This window comes from Patiria miniata, unplaced genomic scaffold (genome assembly GCF_015706575.1).
Source record: "Patiria miniata isolate m_02_andy unplaced genomic scaffold, ASM1570657v1 HiC_scaffold_22, whole genome shotgun sequence".
NCBI lineage: Eukaryota > Metazoa > Echinodermata > Asteroidea > Valvatida > Asterinidae > Patiria > Patiria miniata.
The window spans coordinates 11,610,995-11,628,297 of record NW_024037061.1 but is presented as its reverse complement, the minus strand read 5'-3'; the positions used below and the strand labels follow the sequence as shown (position 1 = coordinate 11,628,297).

The window sequence follows — 17,303 nt, the reverse complement described above, 5'->3', positions numbered from 1 at the left end:
TGCCCCGTCTCCCCCACTGCTGATGACGACAAACCACCGTCTATTATTCATACATAACCGTCTATTATTCATACATAAAGTCCATTCCCTAACACCAAAATGATACAAGAAATGATTAGATTTTTTTTTGGTGGAATAACTTAGTCGTTAATCTTGGATGACACGTATCATTCTCGGCCTTCCAGCAGCAGGTCGATCTTCTGCTCCAGGCCTTCCATCTTGCTCTCCATGCCGGCCGTCCGCTGGCTCAGGTCCATGACCCGGTCCTCCAGGTCATAGAGCACGCTCTGTGAGGAGGGCGTTCCCCGTCGGCACACGCCAAAGATGGAGTAGGATACGTAGAAGGTGAGGATGGTGACGATGGACAAAACCAGGTTGTTGGCTATCAGGTTGGTGACGTACATGCACAAGCCTACGGCAAACAATGATATTAATGATAACATAAAAGATTGAGATTAGGAACATTGTGAACTTCAGAAGGCACTGCACACTGTCATCATTTGCGACAATTTCAGACTACAGAAAAATTTGTTGGCAAGTTTGTTATGTAAATGTGCATGGGTCATTCTATAAATTAGGATCCAAAGTGTGACTTTTTTCCTGCCCCTGTTACCTCTGAACTCTGTAATTTGCCATTCAAGTATCGATTGTTTAGCATCACTCTTGGAGGGTGACTGCATTAAACGCATTCAGTGGATTATGTTATATTGCCTTGGACCTATGACCAGTTACACTGCTAAATGCAACAAGATGCAACAAGATGCAACAAGATGCAACAAAGCACCGGGACTTGAGATGCCTGCTATTAAATACAACAGTATGCAACAACTTTTTACTTAATTACTTAACTTAATGTTGTTTCCTGTTGCATTTAGCAGGGTTAGGGTGCACAACAACTCACCAATAAAAACGACAACCTGAGTGAAGACAACCACGGAGCCGTAGATGGAGTGAAGCAGGAGCGTGGTTGACATGACAACCAGACAGGAGGTCACTGAGGTCAACTTGAGAGTGACGTAACCCAGGACAACCCAGAGACCCATGAGGGCGGGGCCCAGCCAGGTCTGCTGGGCTTTCTTCAACGTCTTCTGTAGTTCACTTACTGAATTATCAGGGTGTTAAAGAAAAAAGGGGAGGCATTTATTTCATGCTGTAATTTTTTTTTTTTTACCAAAACAACACCACTAGAACTAGGAACACAATAACAGAACGCATGTAGTTTTTCATAACATGGAATTTGCATCAGGTGATGTCAAGTTTTATATTGGGTTTTGCCCTTTGCCGACGTATGTTATAAACACTCAGTGTTGTCTCAGGGCTAGCGAGAAAAAATTCACAAGCTTACTCAAGTGGGACTCGAACCCACGACCTCCTGCTTACTAGTGCAGACAACCAGACATCATACCACACGACCACAGAGCTTTCCGGGGTCGGATGGCTGGTTCGAGTCTGATGTAGCAGCAGGTACCGCAACCAAACATTTTTACATCACAAGCTTACTTGGGTGGGACTCGAACCAACGACCTCCTGCTTACTAGTGCAGACAACCAGATATCATCCCACACGACCAGAGCTTGCCAGGGTCAGATGGCTGGTTCGAGTCTGATGTAGCAGCAGGTACAGCGACCAAACATTTTTATATCACAAGCTTACTTGGGTGGGACTCGAACCAACGACCTCCTGCTTACTAGTGCAGACAACCAGATATCATCCCACACGACCAGAGCTTGCCAGGGTCAGATGGCTGGTTCGAGTCTGATGTAGCAGCAGGTACAGCGACCAAACATTTTTATATCACAAGCTTACTTGGGTGGGACTCGAACCCACGACCTCCCGCTTACTTGTGCAGACAACCAGACATCTTACCACAGAGCTTGCTGGGGTCGGATGGCTGGTTCGAGTCTGATGTATCAGCAGGTACGGCGACCAAACATTTTTATATCACAAGCTTACTTGGGTGGGACTCGAACCCATGACCTCCTGCTTACTAGTGCAGTATAGTGGGTTTGGTTGCGGTGCAATGCCCGCTTCTACATCAGACTGAAACTGGCCAGCCGACCCGGCAAGCTTGGTGGTCGAGTGGTAAGACATCTTCACAAGTAAGCAGTAAGTGGGTTCGAGTCCCATCCGAGTCAGCAAAACCCAATATAAATAAGATATCTAGCTGAGACCGTCGCAGGTCAAATTACACATCCATCACAAGTCAGGTCACAAATAACAGTGGATGAAGAATGACAAAAGAATGCTGTAGTCACAGTTCAGTTGAACGGTTTCCCGTTTCCTAAATCGAAACTAACAGTGGATTCAAACTGATTTTCTAAAATCCGGATTAAAGTCCCATCACTACCTTTTGCCACTAATGTGAATAAACTTCACAACTTTACTTTGCCCGAGAACTGAACCCACAGCCTCTTGCTGTAACCTTAACGTACCTGAATCCATCAAAATCCAACCCCCTGTTTCGGGGGATTTTGTCGACGCGGATTCAGGATACCTCCATATTGCACAAACTGGGGGACTTTGATGGATTCAGGATTGTAAGCCTAGCGGAACTGCAGGATTTTGATGGATTCAGGATACCTCTATATTGAGCTGTTGGGGGACTTTGGCGGATTCAGGATCTCAACAGAAGTTTACTCCCGCCTAACTGGTGGATTCTGATAGACTCACTGGCCACCAACGTTTTTTGCATGGCAAAATTGATGGATTTTGGCGGATTCAGGATACTTTCTTATAAAAGAGCCCAAGGGATTAGGGTTAATACACGTACAGATATATGCCATGGCAATTGAAGCAATAGATCGTTTTAAAACTTATACTACTCAGTGACTTTTTCTCTCAAAGTAAAAAGCAAAATCTTGATGATCTTACAAAATATGTTTGTAGCTTGCAGTATTGACCCTACCTCTGATACTAAACAGCTTCATCAAGGTATTGTCGATGTAAGTGGTGATGTCATCTGTAAGCTTTCCACTCGATGCCTTATTGATGAAACTTTGTGTTTTAGCGCTTGCACGAGACCATTCCTGGAAGAGAGAAGAAACAGCTACATCGATAGAAAATTTCCGCTGTTATACAGGATGGATTTATTACTTTTACCATGTTTACAGACTTCAATAATTATGAGATTCATCCATTGGTAAGGGTGCAGTTAGTTTAGTATTTCATTAATTTAATGTTATTTAATTTAAGGTAATTAAATTTTTTTTAAATTATTTATGTAATATTTTATGTTTTTAAATTTGGGAGGGTGTGGGGAAAAGGCAGGGGAAGGGAAATAAACAAAAACACACACATACTGGAATTTGTATCCTTGTGGAGTCATTTCTTTGTTCTTGTGTACTAAGATTTTAGAGTTTCAAAATGCTCCTATTTTAACCAGAATTAATTTCCTGGGCTGAAATTCGGACTTCATATGCCTTACATAAAATACTTCAATTGGCGACAAATCAACACACCTTGGAAATTCCTAGTTTTTGAGTAAAATCCATTTATCTATTTCATGCATCGTGATAACTTTGTGGAGACGTATCCACCTATAGAAATTGCCCTGTGGGACGTATACACTCTTTTGTTCCCTATTTATGCACATGTCTCCACAGGGTACTGTGTACCAGATCATGCCCACTGCAGTCATGCTTGCACATAAGTGGTTGGTTTTGGCAATTGGTGACACAACTGATTCTTGTACTTGCCTTCATTTAAAATGCACAGACAATTATGATGTATTTTTAATGGGTAGTCATGCAGTTTAGAACCCCGTTCCAAAAGAGAACAAAAAGACACTGTTATTGTTTGGGACTTAGGCCTACCTAAACATTTGGTGATGATACAAGTACTGTGTTCGGAATCATCTAAATAGTTTGCTACTAAATGTTAGATCGGGAGGACAAATGTTAGAAAACTGGCCAGTCACAAAGAATTTTTGAAGTGATGAGCTGTCGGAGATTGCTCCAAAGCTGTGATTAAAGCAATAAATAGCCCGACAGTGACGTCAGAAGAGCTGCAACGCGCTGCTGAAGGGCAGGAGTGGCTAAAAATTTGGTAAGAATTTGAATTGAAATCATCATTTTGGCCTTAAGTTATATTTGTTTGTTCAATCAAATCTTTGTCGTTATTAATCACAAAAAGAATCATTCACTATAATATTTGTACCTGTGATGGGAGTCTGCATGTTAAGAAATTAGTAATATGTGTGCTCCCCCCCCCCCCAGCTCCGTATAGGCGAGGCCTACGTCATGTACGTGTACGCAACATTTACCATGTTTACTGCATGTATTGCATGCAAATACGGACCTTTTGTTGCGGCGCAGGTTTAGCCTACCTTTTGTGCTTGTTGCACGGCGTCAGAATTCTTCAAATTCTCCCATGTTTCCGAAACAGATGCATCTGTCTCAAGTGTACACAGGCTCATTAAAACCAGGACGAAAAACAATGCCATTATCGGCACAACACAAGACCGAATGTGGAATTCCATTTCGTTTACGTATTCCAGATCTATTTAACTTAAAAAAATACAGCCCGCCCTCTGTTGATTTTGTTTAAGCAACTAGGCCAAGTTCGGGCAAGGACCATTAGTCGACTAGTGGTTGATTTGTGACGTACCTTACGCCTGCGCACCAATAGCAAAGTGCAAACGTCTCTTGTCGAACGCTGGTCAAAATGTCATTGCAAAACGTCTGGATCCTGGCTCCCTGCTGTACGTTATGAACGCGCGCGGCTATGGTTACCAGCGAAGCAACCAACCCCAGTAGGTTGGTTCCAAATAGTCGACTAGCGTAGTTAACCATCGTCGACTAGACAGAGTTCGGGCAAGCGTTAGTCGACCAATGGTTAACTATAGTCCTTGCGCGAACTTGCCGGCTGCCCTAGCTAGCTTTTGCTTTTTACGTCTTGCTAGCTAGAGATCATTCCTAGCCCTATACGGCGCTAGTATCTTTGCTTTTTACCTTTTGCGAGAGCTGCGCTCAGTCATAAAAACCGAACTATGGTGAGTACAAATGCCGAATTTGTCGATCTGAGGCCGTAAATATTGTCGCTTGGGAATCCCGAATGTATATAGATCAGTTTCAGAGAATTTCGGAGTGAGAAAATGAAGTTGTAGGCCTGGAGGTTTCATCTTTAATTAGGCTTATTTACTCGGCCTCGACCTCCGAGACGATGTTTGCTCCTGAAAGGATCCGAGACCGCGGGCTCCCGCGGCGCCAAAATCGCTCCACGTCCGTGGAAAAATACGGAGGGTGTCTTCCGCCGGGTCGGACACTTCGAGTCGTCCTAATTTTCCCGTACGGACCGGGAATTCGTACGGATTCGTTTCGTCGATTTTTCGTGACTGCGTTTTGCACAGGAATTTTCCGTCGTGTGCGCTTTCACGTTGACTGCCATGGCCGCCCCCCGTGCTGGCTTTTCTGCGAGTCTAGACTGTGCGAGGTCAGCGAGGTCAACGTAGGGGTTTCGTTTACGTGTTCTATTCGGCCGTTCTGCAAAAGTGTTCACCAAACGGTAGTCTGGGGTGACCTTGGCAAAAAAAAAAAATTCTCCATGGTGCGTGGCCACCAAGTGTCCCTATTGTTTCATATGCTTTGCTTGCCGCCCCTGCGCCGATCCGAGTACAACGAATACTCAGAAGGACTAACATTAGTATGCCTTGCGCGGTCTGACCAATCGAAAGTCTACACTGCGTAGTACTTCCGGGCTATGCGTAAAACCGTCGATGGCAACGCATACTGCAGCCTGCTCCACACCCTGGAAACGAGGTTGGGTCTACGGTGCTCGCTATTTGAAGCACAAGCATGTGACGTGATATAGTGCTCTGTCGGTTGCTTCCATCATGTGTTTATAGCTCCATGCATCCACCAAGGCTGAGCGTAGTGCGAGTTCGCTGCCCGCCACGTATAATTCAGTGTCGCGTTATAATTTCGGGAGCCTGTTTGGGATCAACGAAGGATCAATGCATTGCTTCAAACATTCAAGACCTGGCTTCCAAAACCCAATCAAGAATTTAGTTGCTGCACACCTGACCCTGACCAGCGTACGTCGACAACCTTCTATAGGTGTTTGTACGTTTATATCGCGATCTTAAACGCAGTCACAAAAAAATCGACAAAAAAAGTGTCCGACCCGGCGGAAGACACCCTCCACATTTTTCCACGGACGTGAAGCCGCGGTCTCGGATCCTTTCAGGAGCAAACATTTCTCGGAGGCCGAGTAAAACTTGCTCTTATAAGACTTATATATAATGGTTGAACCAACTTGAATAAAAGTTGAATCGACTTTTTCCTCGCAGACGGTCTCGCAAATTGTAAGAAGTTCAAGACGTTTGTGGAAGAGTCCAATACTGAAACTTAATTAATTATGACCTTCCTCCATGATTCAGACCATTTGTAGTCATTTTATGGTAACACTCAACATTTTCATTTCAAATGACACCTTCACGTTTTATTGCATTATGATTTATTGTCAAAACTGTACAATCAGCCTTCGCCTGTGTACTACAATAACCTTTTCACTACGTTTTCCAAATTCGACTGCCTCACAAAATGCCAATTTAACAAACCAACGGGAACATAAACAGACAGTTGCCATGGTACATAATTATCATGTGCGTATATCGACAGGGGGCAGGGGGAACCCCTCCCCCACACATTTTGAAGCGGGGACATTGTTTGCCCCCCCCCCCCCACCCACTTTTTCTTCCCCAAATAAAAATTGTAGCCTACAATAATGATTTTACTGCTCAGAATACATGTAGCTGAATCAATTACTCCAAACTCAAAACTTTAAAAGATGATCTTTTGCTCAAATTGGTTTTAGTGGTCAGAAATTGTCTCAGATCACACCACAGAACTTGCTTTTCTATAACTGCATGTCTCCTCAACTATGTCCCCCGTTTACATTTAACTCCCCACATTTTCATCCCCAACACTACGCCCTACCCGATCTATGATCGGGTAAATCAGCTTGTAATTAATAATACGAATGGAACTTGGAAGTTGAGATCTGATGCACACATTGAACAGGGATGGGGGGGGGGGGGGAGTACAAGGTTGGGACGGGGCACAAGGGTTGGGTGGGGGGAAGAATGTAGTACTACCAGAAGACAATTCAGCGGTTGTGTACACAGTCTATGGAGTTAAGAATTTTTTTTAAGTATTTCCTAACAGTGTCACTATTAAATGTTTCAGCTCAGTCCCCATGCAGATTCATGTCTTTTCAACATTTTTGCAATGATGACTGACCTTTAGTGAGATGATGTATGAAGAAAAAAGTGGCTTCAGGTTGCAACATTCCTTCGGGGGGGGGGGGCAACAGGCCCGGCCTAAAATGGATGGCCGTTGCTCCCGTGCCCCCACCTTATTTTACAGAACTTCAACATTACTAGGCCTACTAGTTATTAGTTTACCAAATTATTGTTATTATATTGGTTAATATTACGTAGGCCTTGCTCTATATGCTTTTAACTAGAAGGCATCCGTATGCCTTCTACACTATCATTTTTGAGGTCAAAAAGTAGCCCTAGTGACTGATCTAAATCTCGTTAAAGTTTGTGAACAATGACTTTTATCATGATTTCAAACCAACAACTTTTGGACAAATCAAAGTTTCTTACTTACGCGCATGTGTTACGCGTATACTACTCACCAACATTGTTTTCTCAAGACCACGCGTCACGACGTTGCACACACACACACACTTGATGCGATCGCGCCTGAGCGGCTCGAGCAAAAGTTGGGGGATTAACCTTTTTCCCTGCGCGCGCCAGCCGGCCATTTCGATATCACCGTTGCAGCAACCTCGTCCCCAGTGCTTACTTTATTTCCAACGGCGTTTCCAATAGTCAGAGAGAGCAGGTAGTGGTGGGCGCGTACTGCTCGACACCCTGGGGACGAGGTTGCCGGTGCAGGTGCTGATGAACGAAAGAACCGCACGATCAGGGTGACCGTTTTAGCCGATTTTCGGCTAACTTTGACAGAATTTTTGTTAAAAAAAACGAGTTTGACAGAAAATTTGACAGAATGGATTTTTTGGCAGATTTCTGGCAGAATTCTGCAAAAATAGTTATAAATTTGACAGAAAAAAAGCAAATTTGAACAACAAAGTGAACATTTGTTTAAAGAGGTTGTGGAATGCTCGAAAACATTTCTGGTGTGATGAAATAAGAACGACTATTGTGTCTGTCATGAAATGAGTACAAAAGGTACTTTTGAGAGCTGTTTTCAAGTCCTGTCATGCCTGTTTCGACCCGAACGTGCAATTTGTGTAAAAGTCGTCGTTGCGGGCAGCAAACAAAACACAGTAAATCGTGACGTAATAAACAGGACTCCCGATGCAGAGTAGCATACACGAGTCCTGATTATTACGTCACGATTTACTGTGTTTTGTTTGCTGCCCGCAACAACGACTTTAACACAAATTGCGCGTTCGGGTCAAAACAGGACCTGAAAAATAGCTCTCAAAAGTACCCTTTGTACTCATTTCATGACAGACATAATAGTCGTTTTCATTTCAGCACACCTTAAGCTATATACATACCAAAAAAATGACGGAAATGTCTTCGAGCATTCCACAACCTCTTTAAAAAACTCTTCAATCCTTTCAAACAAACCCTTTCATAATGGGACAGGTTGGCTGGTCTAGGTGCTGAGGTTCACTGGAAAACGAACTTCGTCTTGGCCGGATCCGTGTTTTACCTGAAATTTCAGTATCAATAATTTCACAACGTCTTTATGTGACTAGATTGTTTATTATGAAATTTGAATCTTAATTAAGGTAATACTACCAATCTGCATGTGATTGTAAGTGTTTATAGTGTATTTCGAGTAATTCTGGGGAATTTGGCAGATTTTTCGTTAAATCTGACAGATTTTTGATGTGCATTTAGCAGAGTTTGGCTCTGACGTTACGGTCACCCTGCGCACAATAAACCAGAGTTGACCCTGAGCTTTAGTAAATCAAGTGCCGCCTTGAAATTTAGTTGACCCCTACGTTAGAGGTCTTTTGGCCAACAACATACTTGACTCTAAATCCCCCTTGAGAAGATACAAGACTGTGTCCAAATTGACTTACCACACAGTAACTCGCTATTTTTATCCACAGTTAGCTATGGATAATGACACTTCCTTAGGTACGATCACAATGGACATTTTCTGCCGGCTGCGCAAAACAAAACATTTTTAGCATGGCCGGATATTGAGTCCCGTGTGAGTAGCAACGGCTAGTGCTGCTGCAGTGTACTCTGTGACTGCATTTAAATTAAGATCTAAAGTAAAGAATGTCTCATACCCGTGACTCCCATGCCCAGAGTACCTCCTTGGCCCTCCGGACCACCATTCAGGGAATCCGGATGAAATTCCCCACGGTCAAGCTCGTTACAACGTCGACCCTGCAGAAGTGGATGGATGGGGTGGAAAACACCGACATGCCGGACAGTGCGGCCAGCACGGCGGGAAAACACAGCAAGTTGATTGTTATTGTAAGATGTACATTATATTTAAGAGTGGGGATGAGAAATGTTAAAATGAAATGACCCCTTGTTTGTTTTGTTGAATGGTCAAAATGGTTAAATCCAAAACAGACTTGGTTTTTTTTTCAAAGTTTTATTTATTTATTTATTCCATTTCTTTACCCAGGGTAGTAGAGTGGACATTTGCTATTAAAGAGTAACGAACCGAATTATTGTTAAAAATCTTACTTGGTTTAAAGATAGTAATGACAATAAACTCCCTGTGAAATTATTCCTCCTGACATGCTGCCAAATTTTCAAGATTACAATAAAAGAGGGTCATTTTCAAAGATATGTCAAGTGACACATTTTTGGAAATTTCCATTTGTAGTTGGTTTGTAATTGAGCGAATCTGTGAAGCGGTGCAATTCAAAATATAACAAAGAGGTTTCGCATGCAAACGAATAAGTTTAGTGCGACGGATACGTCATCAGTTATGACGTCATACGCCACTCACTATCCGCTAAACGTGCAGACGACACGCATATATCTCGCTCGCTACACGTAAGTAAAAAACGGACACGGATAGCTAAACGTAAGTGTAAGAGTATCCGTTCGCTTGCGAAACCTCCCTATTATGCAGCATTAACAGACCTAAAATGTCATCGGATCATTTAAGCATCCATCTTTACATTTTGAAATAACAAATTCTGCTTTAAACAAAAAAAATGCACACAAAAAAACAAATGGTCCATTCTACCTTTAACATGAGGTTTTGACTGCTTAGTAGTGCATACATTTAGACATGTATCTGAATGTAAGCTGGAAGTATGGGTTCGAGTTCAACCTGAGCAACGAGAGCAAGCTTGTGAGTTTTTTACAAGCTCTCAGCCAGCACTGTGAATAAAGTGCTAATAAAATTATGTCATTGACATTTAACAGAGTATGAATCTTAATAATTATGAGCATGAGCCTCCACTCCCCCCCCCCTTCCCCACCCCCACCCCTTCCTTCGGCCAATCCTCCATCCATAAAATATACCTTTCTGGGAAGATCAATTATTATTAGTTCATGTATATTGTAGGATGCAAGACCAGATTTGGAGTACGGCATCAGTCACATTGCCAAAAGCATCAACGTCAACTTCGAGACGGAGGACATGGAGAGCGTCAAGATACTCATGATGCAAGAAGCCAACTGTAAGAGAAGACTAAGGCCGTGCCCGAATCACATGGCTATGGCCAGCAATAACAAACGAGTCAGTGGGAAGTGGCTGCAGCCACTAGCCAGTGGCTGTAGCCGCTAGCCAGTGGCTGTAGCCGCTAGCCAGTGGCTGTAGCCGCTAGCCAGTGGCTGTAGCCACTAGCCAGTGGCTTCCATAGGTGCGCGTGTTATTTCCGGCCGTAGCCATGTGGTAGGGACAGGGCCATATTCCTTGAGGAACCACAGTGACACATGATTTTCTTCCACAAGAGCAGGGGGAAAAACACAAATTCTCATTAGAATTAGAAATCTGCAGGACAAGTTTGGGAAATGCAACCTTGCCCCATCTGTATTTAATACTTTTAGTCTGTTTGACCTTGGAGCTATAAAACACAGAACTGATTAAAGGGAATATACATCATTTGCTTTTGCTGTAATTTTCAGAAATGGATGGAATTGGGGGGTTGGAAATGTATAGCAAATATAGTTACACTGACTTTTTTGAGGTTTTGGGTTCGAAAATGCTATAAAAACCAAGAAAAACAATCATTTTCCTGTAGTCTGGTTCCCTGCCTCCATATAAGAAGAAACAGAGCAGTTTACATACATTGGGGAATTGTAAGGTCAGGGAACCAGTCTAGCTGGCTTGTACCCGTTCATAGGTGTGTAATCGATTGCAAACAAGTGCGATGGTCAATTGGGGCCAGTATTTGAAAAAAAGCCAGTTTTTTCCAACGCTGGTCGGCCGACCGGCATTCAAAATTGATACAAAAATACCACTTTTCTTGAAAATGACAGTATACCAGGTGCCATGATTTTACAGGATGCTTTACACTGTCATTCACTAACAGTCCAGCAAGGTATTTCAAAATGATTTGGTAGTTTTATTTTTTGATGTTTGCAAATGTTGTATTTTCCCTTTAATGAACATTACAAACAAGGTTTTGGTTTGGGTTTGGGTTCTGTATATGAAAAGACAGCATTGTGCTTATACAACACTATCAGTGCCAGAAATCCCCCTGGTTTGTTGTCAATAGGCCTAGGTGTCAATAGGCCTAGGTGATGATAACACACACAAGCAAGGACGGTAACTCTCACTTCTACATGTAGACTGGTTCCCACCCGACCTCTCACTTCCCTCATTCCAATCTCATTGTGGGCTGGGAACCAGCCTGCAAAATCAGACTGCACAGCATTCCCTGTAGTTCATGCGCAGAGCCCATAGAGATATTCGCTTAATAGTAGACATATACTTTACGTGTGTTGTTTTGTACAGGCCAGTCCCCAGAGCAGGTTGCGGCCAGAGTTGTCCTGTACTGCTCAGTGGGCTACCGATCCTCCGTGCTGGCCGATAAACTACAGAAAGCAACCAAGCCTGACCCGGCGTATAAATGTAAGAATGTTAAAGTGCCTTCAGCTGCAAGCTTATCTCTCCTTGAAGTTATAAAACAGTTGATCTGTTGAGTGCATTGTTGCTGATTTATATTATTTGACATGTACACTGCAAAATCAAAGGCTGCATTGAAACCCAAAAGCACACCCTTTGTACTTAAAAACGAAGTGAACACATTCGCACAATGTAAAATGTTACTTTAACATTTAACATTTTCTTTAAAATCGTGCAGCACCATGAGACTCGGCTAACCTGGAAACCTACCTTTAGAAAACAACATTTGATGAAGTCATTCCTGTGAGTTGGGGTATTACAGAAATGGATAAGTTCTGTAAAAATATCTTTGTCAGGAACACTGCTACCAGATGTTTATAAATGGGAGGCAAAATACAAGTGAGCAAATGAGTGATTTTGCACAGAGGCAACTTAAAGAGAATATGCGACATTTGCAAACATCAAAAAACAAAACTACCAAATTATCACGAAATACCTTACTGGACTGTTACTAGTGTTAGTGAATGACAGTCTAAAGCATCCTGTAAAATCATGGCACCTGGTGTACTGACATTTTTAAGAAAAGTGGTATTTTTGTATCAATTTCCAACGCTGGTCAGCCGACCAGCGTTGGGAAAAAAACAATTTTTTCAAGTTCTGCTTCTTATTTATCATGTTAGTTAGTCCACATATTGTTTGCAATCAATTACACAACTATGAATGGGTACAAGCCAGCTAGACTGGTTCCCTGACCTTACAATTTCCCAACGTCTGTAAATTGTTCCGTTTCTTCTAATGGGGGTCAGGGAACCACGACCAAGAACACGATTGTTTTTCTTGGTTTTTCCAGCATCTACGAACCTAAAACTTCTATTAAGTCAGTGTAACAATATTTGCTCTAAAATACTAACCCCCCAAAGAAAGTCAGCATAAAAGAAAGTTAACGGAAAATTAATCCATGAACAGTAACACATTGCTTACCCTTGTTCTTTGGGTAGATTGGAATTTCTTCAACTTAGAGGGCAGTATTTTCAAGTGGGCCAATGAGAACAAGCCATTGGTGGACCAGCAGGGTCAGCCGACCAATTACATTCATCCCTTCAACAGCCTTTGGGGGAAACTCGTTGACAAAGAACGCTGGAAGTCTACCCTTTAAAGAACTACAAATTTTGTTACCAAAAGCCAACTCTGTGGAGCTGCTAAGCACATAATGATTCTGCTTAGAAACAAGTAAAGGCCCGTCTCCATTCATATCCGAGACGAGTTCCAGACAAGTTGTGGACATTGTGTCGGGCCTTACCAACCTGAAAATTCTGATGTATGTATGTTCTTGACTTGTTCCCAATTTATTTTTTTTATATTTTCGCTCAGCTGGAAGATCTTTTAAGCAAATATGTTGTGCTAAGCACATGTTTGCCTTTGTGCCAAGCAACTCCATAGCTTTGGCCGTAAGTGGTTTCGTTCTTACTAAACCTGTACTGTTACATCATGTCTTTGATGCTGTAATTTCATTGGTCTAGAAAGGCACTTGGCCATTCCATAAATATAACCGTTTTCTTACATTGCATATAAATTACTGCGTTTATTATTGTTATTATTATTTATTCGGCCAAAAAATGAAACAAGTACAATATGGAATTTTTAGGGCAGCAAGCCCTCAGACAGTACTGAATATGCAGTTCTAATAAATTTGTTGATAAAGAAGGGCAAACAAACAAAGAATTTACATTGGCAAGCTCCCCCAAAATCTAGTCATTGAAAAACAGTGATTGCTTGTGGTTCCCCCTGCTGCAGACCGGCCTGAGCAAGCTATCATGGCACACGCACAGACGACCTCTTCATAGGTGAACGCACAAGCTCAAGTATTTGTTCAGATAGTCCGTCAAGGGACAGTTCCAAATAATAGCTGGCTCAGTGCTTTGGCTATTGATGATAAGGGTCACTGCACTGTGAATTTACAAGTGATAACATGCTCAGTCTGTGACCTCTCGCCACAAAATGAGCTTTAAGTCGTAAATTATCAGTTTGCAGTACGGTGGGGCGAAGCCAACATTTTAAAGGGTGGTCGATTGTTTGTTTGAAGGTAAACCTTGATCTCTAAGTCATGTTTCACCTCCAATTCTTGTTTGTTCCGTCAAAAAACTTTAACCAATTTCATCCCTTTAGTATAAGTTGACTGTTCATTCACTGTCACACAACTGCAGGATTTGTAAATGCCATTTTCTCAGGAATCAGTTTTACAACTTCAAGTACATTTTGTAAGTTCGTGTTCTATATTTTCATTACCGAACTCAGTACCCCATAATGTTGCATACCATTGGAAAGCTCTTGTTCTGCAGAATCCAGATATATATAAATATTTCGTTTCTTAAAAAGTCCAACTTTAAGCTCACTTTGAGATGACAGGTCACATTTCGTCTATATCCGATTCATTCGAACCAGCCAGCTGACCCTGGCAAGTGTGGTGGTGGAGTGGCAAGACAAGTAAGCAGGAGGTGGTGGGTTCGAGTCCCGTTTGTGTTGATGAAGGGTGAAACTGAAATACAATATTGAATCATTTTTATTTTTGTGAATGAGCATATAAACGGTAGTGGGAGTGTGTTAAATGAGACTTGTTTATTTTGTCATATATTCTCAGAAGCAAACTTGTTATATCATGCATGGCATGCTAATTCTAAATTCGGATTTTCTATTATTTAATTTCAGTCATTGAGCAGCTCATGAATATTTCTAAATTTTAATTTGTAGATATATTTTTAAAGATAAAAACAATAGTTTTGATGTTCAAACAGTGTATGCTTGAAATACCTTTAAAGGGAAAAGATAATATTTGCAAACATAAAAAAATAAACCTACCAAATTATTTTGAAATACCTTGCTGCACTGTTAGTGAATGACAGTCTAAAGCATCCTGTACAATCATGGTACCTGGTGTACCGTCATTTTCAAGTGGTTTTTTTTTCGTATCAATTTCCAACGCTTTTTTCAAATCCTGGCTCCAATTGACCATATTCAGTTAGTCCGCATTTGTTTGCAATCGATGACACACCTATGAACGGGTACAAGCCAGCTAGACTGGTTTCCTGACCTACATGTAACAATTCCCCAACGTCTATAAACTGCTCCATTTCATCTTAAATAGAGTCAGGGAACCAGACTACATGAAAATGATTGTTTTTCTTGGTTTTCATAGCATCTTCCAACCTAAAACGTAAAAAAAAGTCAGTGTAAGGCCAAAAAAAAAATAAGTCGGTCTCTGGTCAGCGCGCGCGTCGATTTTAATCATGCGCGTCAATCTTTTTTTTTCCAAAATGTTCCGCGGTAGCTCCAACAGCGCCCTCTTTTGCCGCACCTCCTCAATTTTTGTTACCAAAGAGCACCAAGGAATGGGAAATTGCACCAAGGCAAATGATCGAGAGCACCAAGGCAAATTATGGAGGACACCAATGTACATGAGGACACCAAAAAAAAGCAAAATAGTACCCCACCTTGTCTGTACAATCCAAGCTTGAAAAAAAAAAAAAAAGCCGCATCGCCGCGTCAATTTCGGAACTTTGGTCTGACCAGAGACCGAGTTTTTTTTTTGGGCCTAACAATATTTGTTTTTTACTATCTACCCCCCAAATCCATCCATTTCTGAAATTACAGCAAAAGCAAATGATGTATATTCCCTTTAATATGGTATGGTTTACTGGTATTTAATATGGTACGTTATGGTATATTAAGGTTGGGCATGTGAAAGTTGGATATCTTTTCAATTAAATTTTTTTTTTTAAGTATATTGAAATGCTTGAGTCAAGAGGTGCGAAGTTGTACTTTATTGTAAAGTGGAACAGGGTATTATGGATTTTCTAACAATTCAAGTTGTCAGAGGAGTGGCGCTGATTTTCTGGATACTCGGTTCATTTTTGTTCAACAAAGTAAATCATGTTTTATCAATCGACTCAGGGGATTTCCTTATATTTGATATGTACAGGGTGGGTCAAAAAAAGCGGAACCCAAACCCCAAAAATTATATTTCATATTTTAAAAAATATGTAGCACCAAAGATAATAATGACTGGAAAGCCAATTTCATGAGGTACTTTTAGATGAAAAAATGACTGAAATTGGTCAATCCGTTCGGAAAATATCACCATTTAAACACAATGACCCTAAAACCCGTCTCGTCCAAAAAATGTGATTTCAAGAATCGTCGTCGCAATTGTCTAAACATCACCAGCGATACAATCTCAGTTTAAACGTTAAAAATATTCAATAGAATCCCTTTGGAGACCCGTCCTTTACAAAAAGTACATTTTTATAAATCATATTGTTTGCCTAACCAGGGTTGTTAATAAAGATATTGTGTACTACATTTAGTGACAGTTGTTGAAACAAGTATTATGTGTCATTGTCTTTGTTGTTCAAAACAGTCAAATCGCACAATGAATTGCTTTTTTGGACGAGACAGGTTTAAGGGTCATTGTGTTTAAATGGTGATATTCTTTGAACGGATTGAGCAATTACAGTAATTTTTTCATCTAAAAGTAGCTTACGAAATTGCCTTTTCAGTCATTATTATTTTTGGCGCTACATATTTTTTAAAATATGAAATATATTTTATTGGGTTTGGGTTCTGCTCTTTTTTTTTTTAACTCACCCTGTAGAATCATTATTCAACATTCAGCAGAATTGTCATAGGCAAGGTTAAGACACACCCTTTTTATGTTAATTGCCTTGGAAGTGTTGGGATACAAACCATTTATTAAGACACCCTTGTCTGAAAAAAAATTACAACAGTTGTTGTTTGCTTTTGTATTGGTATTCTATTACTTACGAGGTGAAAGGATCAGAAAAATACAGTATTTCATTATTAAATGACAATATTAGCCTTGGTCCTTTGTTTTATTCGTTCTTTGTTTACTGTTGTCACGTGGCTCATCTTTTGCAGCTATTGTTTCATTTATTTTTAATAATCTGCTGCCGGGCATTCCTCCAATTAAAATCGCTGGGAACAATGGAGTCGAGGCCTTGCATGTGAGGGGGGGGGGTGCAGGCTAGTAAATCGGCCCAAAATTGCCTACGCCGACGATTTGCATGCCCTCAAATTCTCCGGTATTAGAGCATTTTGAGGGCCATGAAGTTGAGGGTTTGTTTAAAAAAAAAAAAAGGGTGGAAGCCGTGCAAAGGTCTGCGATCTCGTATTTCTGTGAACTTGGGATGAAATTAGCCCCTAAAACTACTCTATTTTGCTATGGAGTGTACTACTTTTAGGGGTGATCATCTTTGG

The 17,303-nt window shown here is 41.3% G+C and overlaps 2 protein-coding genes across 2 annotated transcripts; one reads left to right on the top strand and one right to left on the bottom strand.

Moving 5' to 3' along the window:
* Nucleotides 1-120: 120 nt before the first annotated feature.
* Nucleotides 121-4,536, bottom strand: LOC119730172. The gene is made up of 4 exons (XM_038202957.1): nt 4,325-4,536; nt 2,906-3,026; nt 902-1,102; nt 121-412 (listed from the first exon to the last, which is right to left on the bottom strand). Exons 1-4 carry the CDS (start codon nt 4,475-4,477, stop codon nt 168-170), a joined length of 720 nt encoding a protein of 239 aa, XP_038058885.1. The 5' UTR covers nt 4,478-4,536; the 3' UTR covers nt 121-167.
* A 4,379-nt stretch (nt 4,537-8,915) lies between these two features.
* Nucleotides 8,916-14,903, top strand: LOC119730173. The gene is made up of 4 exons (XM_038202958.1): nt 8,916-9,472; nt 10,527-10,641; nt 11,922-12,038; nt 13,031-14,903. Exons 1-4 carry the CDS (start codon nt 9,272-9,274, stop codon nt 13,186-13,188), a joined length of 591 nt encoding a protein of 196 aa, XP_038058886.1. The 5' UTR covers nt 8,916-9,271; the 3' UTR covers nt 13,189-14,903.
* Nucleotides 14,904-17,303: the final 2,400 nt, after the last annotated feature.